This window comes from Macaca fascicularis, chromosome 13 (genome assembly GCF_037993035.2).
Source record: "Macaca fascicularis isolate 582-1 chromosome 13, T2T-MFA8v1.1".
Lineage (NCBI taxonomy): Eukaryota > Metazoa > Chordata > Mammalia > Primates > Cercopithecidae > Macaca > Macaca fascicularis.
In genome coordinates, this window is record NC_088387.1 from 97,759,946 (window position 1) to 97,765,945 (window position 6,000).

Sequence of the window (6,000 nt, forward strand, 5' to 3'; positions counted from 1 at the left end):
ATTTCTATACATTAATCCAAATACTACATGACCACAAACCATTTTCCAGAACTAAGCTATAAAAAAAGCAAGCAAGAATGGTACCTAGTTGCCACTAGGCCATTTTATGACCTCTGACATCAAATGTTGAAAGGCGCAAGGTCTAACTAAAATATAAAGAAAAGGGAAGGTTTTAAATGACTAGATCTCATCTTCAATGTTAAGAATAGAACATGAGGCCTGTCCTTAGTTGCCAATCGCCAACAGCTAAACTACTGGCTAATCTGGGAAAGCAGCAATTTTAAAAAGTCCTTACAGTCTAGTCTTCCCAAATGGGTAGGAAAGTTATCTAAGATAGGGAGAAATGTATACGGTTCTGCGGCCCAGATCAGATACAGTGTTCTGACATCCACCTCCTGAGACACATGGTTTTCACCCGAGCCCACACCCACCACAGCATTCAATATTTGCAAGTAATGCAAAATGGAACCCTCCAAAACATTTTTGGACCTCTGCCAGGAGGTCCTCTGAGAATCTCTGTTATAATCATATTTAGAAGGCAAAAACCACTGCCAAAACAATCATGAGCATCACGGGGATCTCCTATGCGCCATGACTTAGATTCTACTCCGTGTTGTGCGCTAGTATTGACCTCCCACACCTGCCCTAAAATGAAAACGATGTTAAGCCACATGGCTTAAGGCCAACCAACTTTGTAAGACATGCAACATAACATTCAAACAATGTGGAGTCCTTGGGAGACACAGAAAAAAGACAAACTAAAGTACAGAACAGAGGTAGTATCGAAGAGAAGGTATATGAAATTGATGACAACCAAACAGGGAGAACGAAAACGGCCTTGAAAAACAATTATAAATCACAGTCTGGTATACAGATTCCCGATACAGATAATAGGGAAAAGAATTTCGGCCGGGCGCGGTGGCTCATGCCTGTAATCCCAGCTCTCAGGGAGGCAGAGGCGGGAGGATAGCTTGAGCCCAGGAGTTTGAGACCTGCCTGGGTAATATAGCGAGACCCCGTTCTCCACAAAAAGGAAAAAAAAAAAAGAATTTCAAGAAATGCCCAATACCCCCTCTCCAACCACTCGACCTTTCAGCACCTCTCTACCACCCTCATCACTTACTCAACATTTAGTCCTAGTGAAGACCGCTCACTGGATTAGCAGGATCAAGAGGACATGCACAGAACATTCCATTCTGAGAACAACATCTTTAAATTATTTAGGCTTGTTTACCACCCTTCCCTATAGAGTAAAAGCATGATATGTTGCCAGCACTTTCACAATATACACCAGTTAGCACCATAGCAACCCAATCTTCTGCCCACCAAAAGATTAACACATCAGTAGAAAACAGGAAATTCAACAAAAATTAAAGTTTGACCTTAGACTCCCTCAACAGTTAAATGTCTTAAGCAGGAGCAGTGTCTTTCCATCACACCCACTTCATGCTACCCTTACAGCTTCCTGGCATAAGCAAGTTCTTGGGATTATACAAACTGCTGCTTCTGTTTCCAGCCCAGATTTCTAGAAATGAAACCCTGGAATTGAGGGAGAAACAAAAACAAATGTTCGCAGAAAGAGGGAGGAAAAAGCAATGTCTATATAATCGTAGTTTAAGTGAAACAATCACCATTAGCTACATCAAGCGCTCCCCCCCCCACCCCCCCAGTAAAACCACTGCAGATCTAAAACACTCCCTTGGTTTAAACCACACAAAAAGCCATTCAATAGGCACAATCCTACAGGTTTTCTGAGAGAAATAAGGAAGAGATCAAGTATAAGCTATGTAAAATTCACGCTCTGCACCTTATAAAGCAAACCTCAATGCTGTTAAATAACCAGTAGAAAACATCTACAAAAATCAAACTAAACACCTGTTCTTATAAGCAGCAGTCCTCTATTTTCTCTCTAAACCATATATTCCCAACTCAGACCCTCTTTGTGACCCACTGTTCCCAAAGCATCAAGTCTGAAGAAGAAACAGAGAGAAAACATTTCGGACATTCGTTCACAAAACCAAATTAGACCTTTCCACAAAGTACAGGAGATAAAACAGAAACACTTCCATTTTATCTAATTTATGGCAAATAGTTCAAGGAATGACTATTTGTTAAGCTGAATCAAACCCCACTGCTACCTTTAATCCAAAACTATTTCTAGTTCAAGAGCCAAGAGACCCAAGCAAATAATACTTTCTTTTCACATTATTCTCAACATGAAGAAATCCGACCCCCTTCCTACAACATCATAGCTTCTGTGAAACAAGCTGAGGCCCCTCTGGTCAACTTTTGTTATTGTTGTTGTTGTTTTGTTTGCTTTTTTTTTTTTTTTTTTTTTGAGACTAGCCTCCAACCAATTTCAAAAGAGGAGACAAACCTCAAACAAATTTAACCCTTGAGATCCACCCCTCAACTGTACCATATAATCTACGCTTCACGGCAGTAATGTTTTAAGCAGACACTTGATTTCTTAATCACTGAAATGTAAGCACCAGCCCTCACAAATCATCGCCACAGAGATTCCTCTTGGCATCCACAGAGGGTGCTGGGGCTGCAAGTCACTCAAGAACCCTTCACTTACCAACATCACACTCGACATTAAAAATTCACCCTCTCCAAAGAAAAAATGTCACCTTCTCCACAAGGACACCTGCCTGTTCAACACCTCTACAAGAAACGAGGACGGCCAAGCATGAGAGGCTAACAGACCCTCCAGCTTAAAAGTTTTCCTTCCCAGGAAACTCTCCGGCCACAACACCGTGGCCTGTCCTTGTCACACACACACAGGCTGTATTGTCAACCCCTCCGTCTTCCTCTAACGTCGTCAGACTGGGCAGTGTCTACCCATGGGGGTAACTGCTTTTAAAAAAAATTAAAAAGCAGCCACCACAGCTGGGTAGTAAGGACTGGAGACCCTGGTGTCCGATTTCTTCAGGTCTTTTCCAAGGGACTAGAGAGCGGCCTGAATTCTGTCACTGCCCACTAACCAACCCCACCTCCCAATCGCCCCTCGTCAACATGTTTGCTTCCCTTCCTCGGCCCTTTCGGCTGAACCCCAGGAAGGGGACCAAACACCGGCCGCGACAGGAACATGTCCAGTGTCCATCCCATGTCTACCTCCGAAACCCCTTCTCGGGAGAAGGGGCGAGCAAGCGCGCCGGGGTCAAACCCGAGCGCCGTCGAGGGCTGCGCTGACGGAGAGGGACGCCGCGGTCGCCCCCATTTCGCGGTCCGGGCAGGCGAGACTCCGAGAGGTGAGCGGGCTGGCCAAGGTCACGGCGTCGTCGGGGCCGAGGGGCGCCCGCGCCGACTTCCGGCTCCCCCTCTCGGCGACGACCCGGGGCGCCCGCTCCCCACGCCGGGCAGGCGGCCGCGCAGCTCGCGCCCCCTCCGCGGATGCTCGCCCTCTCCGCGCTAACTAGGGCAACTGGAAAAGAGGCGGAGAGAAGTCGCTGCTGCAGCGATTTCCCTCGGCAGGGAGCAGCCCCCAGCTGGTGCCCGTGACAGCTGCGACCTCCGCCCCCTCCAGCCGCGCGGGGCCGCGAGGGGAACTCGGGGAAGTGGGAGGGGGATGGAGCGGGAGAAAGGAGAGCAGGGGGCGGAGGGGCGCCAGCTGCTCCCCGCCCCCTAGGGCCCCGGCGGCCGCGCGGCTCGTGACAGCTGCACCCACCGGGAGGCTCCGCACCCGCCGCCCGCCACTCACCTGCCGCCGCCGCCTCTGGGCCGCGCTCACCGGCGCCGCACTCGTCCGCGACCGTGGCGGCGGTGCCGCCGCGGCCTCAGCCGCTCCTCGGGCCCGGAGCCCGGCCCCCTGGGCCCAGGCGCCCGCCGCCGCCGCCGCCGCCGCCGCCGCCGCGGCTCTCCGGCCCCCTCCTCCGGAGCAGGGGTCCCCCCGCAGGGGGATGCAGAAGGAACCTGACGCAGGCTTGGCTCGAGGGAGCAGCAACGAACAGGAGGCCGAGGCGCTCAAGGCCGCGGTGCAGCCGTCGGAGGACAGAGCTCAGCAGATCGCGTCAGACTCCCGCTCGCCCAGCCTGAAGAACAGGCATTTCAGCCGCTCTCCGCGGCCGCCATGTTCTCCTCCTCGGCCGCCGCCGCCGCCGCCGCCGCCGCCCCCCGCTCGCGGCACCGCCCCCTTCGCGCCCCGCCCCGCCCCGCCCCGCCCGTTCCCGGCCGCCCGCCCGCCTGCCCGCCCGCCGCGCTTCCCCTGCCGGCTCCGGCCGCCCGGGCCCGGTGCCCGCGAGCTCCGACAGCGCGCCCCCAGCCCGCCGGGCCTGCCGGGCCCGCCGAGCAAGGAGTCTCCCCGCGCCCTCTGCCGGCTGCAGGCCCGCCCCAGCCCGCGTCCTAACGAAGTGTGGGAAAGGAGGCCCGAACTCTTCCCCGCCCGTCTCAACTCCTCCCCGCCCCTCTCCTGCCCTCCCCTCGGGGCGTTCCTCCCACTGCTGCCGGGAAGCGGCCTCGAACCCCAGGGCGCTCGCAGCTAGGCCGCCGGGCCTGCCGCCTCCCGCTGTTCTTTATCTTTCTGGGAAGGTGGCTGAACGGCGAGAGGCCCTGCGGACGGGGCGGAGTCGGCTCCGGGTCTGTCCCTCCACTCGGGTGTTCTGTTACTTTGAGCGAGACATATCCCGCAGGCCTCGTTTTTTATTCTGTAAAATTGGGAGGTGGTTGCCTAGATGATTTCACAGGCTATTAGACAAGAGAAAAGGAAGATCTTCTGCCCCCTTCGTTTTACAGATGAAAAGATCTGCCTGACACGTTCTGGCTTTGCAATTCCATGAATTATGTAAAATGTCTGTCATTCGCAGATCTTTTCCCTCAAGGGGACCACACCTTTCTTGTCTCCCTCTTTTTTTTTTTCTTTTCTACTTGTCTGATAGAAGTGCTACTTCCAAACGTAGAGTGGTCCTTGTCACCAGAGGAATCGAACAGCTGCTGAACAGCCTCTCTGAGCCGCGATGGCCTTATCTGGACCGCATCCCTCATTCCAAAGGCTGGCAATGCAATATATACCCATCTCTCTCCCTGGGTTGTCGTAAGGATGAATGAGTCACTCGCCGTGGAAGTGCCTTGTAAAGCATACATCTGTCCATTCCTTTCTTGCATTCTTACCCCATTTCGCGCTCTTACCCTTCCTCAATCCTGTCCTGCTGCTGCTGTCTCCCGGCGTTCCTGATGTTTCGCTTCCTGTGTGTTCTCCCCTAAATCAATCTGTAAATCCTTAAGCCCTTCGCACCCTTCTCCCAACTGGGGAACCTGACCGCCTTGAAAACACCAACCTCCCTGGCACCTCTCTGAGTCAACGGCAGCCTCTTCCACAGGCAGGTACTTACTGTATGCTCTCACCATCCTCTTCCTGTCCTGGTCATGCTCATAAAGCAATCGCTAGACCACACCCCCACATGCATTCATATATTCATTCATTTATAGATTCATTCTCCTGATTCTTATCGGAGACCTACTACTGGGGCCCTAGGTGCATTTCCTGAGCTCTGGCTTAGCAGTACCTCTAGCCACCCGCAGAGTCCCTATCCCCAATAACAGCTGAAAATACCCGGGCACTCACCAGTTTCGTCCCCTAATGTAGTGCCTACTTCCCAATCTAGTCCAATGCAGACTGTGTGAAAGTGCCTTGTATTGGCCTCTGGCGCCAACAAATGAGCCACCTGTACAAGGTACTCCTGTCTCCACTGTACTCTAGTAACTGCTGAAGGCCAAATCTAGTGGTCACTTCAGTCCTTCTCTCATGTGGCCTTTCTACAGCACGTGATACTGCTAACTCCTCCTTTTTGAAACTCTCTTCCCCTGTCATCAACATGAGTCTCTCTACCTGATTTCTGAACTTCCGTTCGTGTGTGCTTTTCTTGGGTTGCTCCTTTTTACAGGGCCATAACAAATGTTGGTATCCTCAAGGATACCAACATTTTTTTCCTTCCTCTCCTCTGGCTTCGGCTGACTGTTTATTTCCACAGCTTCAACTGTTAACAACTGCTGCATTTCCTT

At 52.3% G+C, this 6,000-nt stretch overlaps 1 protein-coding gene across 1 annotated transcript in view; it reads right to left on the reverse strand.

The window, feature by feature from the left end:
• The window catches only part of LOC141408272 (uncharacterized), a 149,283-nt gene extending 144,169 nt beyond the window's left edge, over window positions 1-5,114 (reverse strand). Inside the window, exons 1-4 of the mRNA XM_074010893.1 lie at window positions 5,110-5,114; window positions 4,130-4,344; window positions 3,745-3,930; window positions 3,118-3,703 (exon numbers count right to left, since the gene is read on the reverse strand). Of these exons, the coding sequence (XP_073866994.1) occupies window positions 3,118-3,703; window positions 3,745-3,930; window positions 4,130-4,344; window positions 5,110-5,114 (992 nt within the window). The remainder of the gene's footprint in view (window positions 1-3,117; window positions 3,704-3,744; window positions 3,931-4,129; window positions 4,345-5,109) is intronic.
• Between the last annotated feature and the right edge of the window lie 886 nt (window positions 5,115-6,000).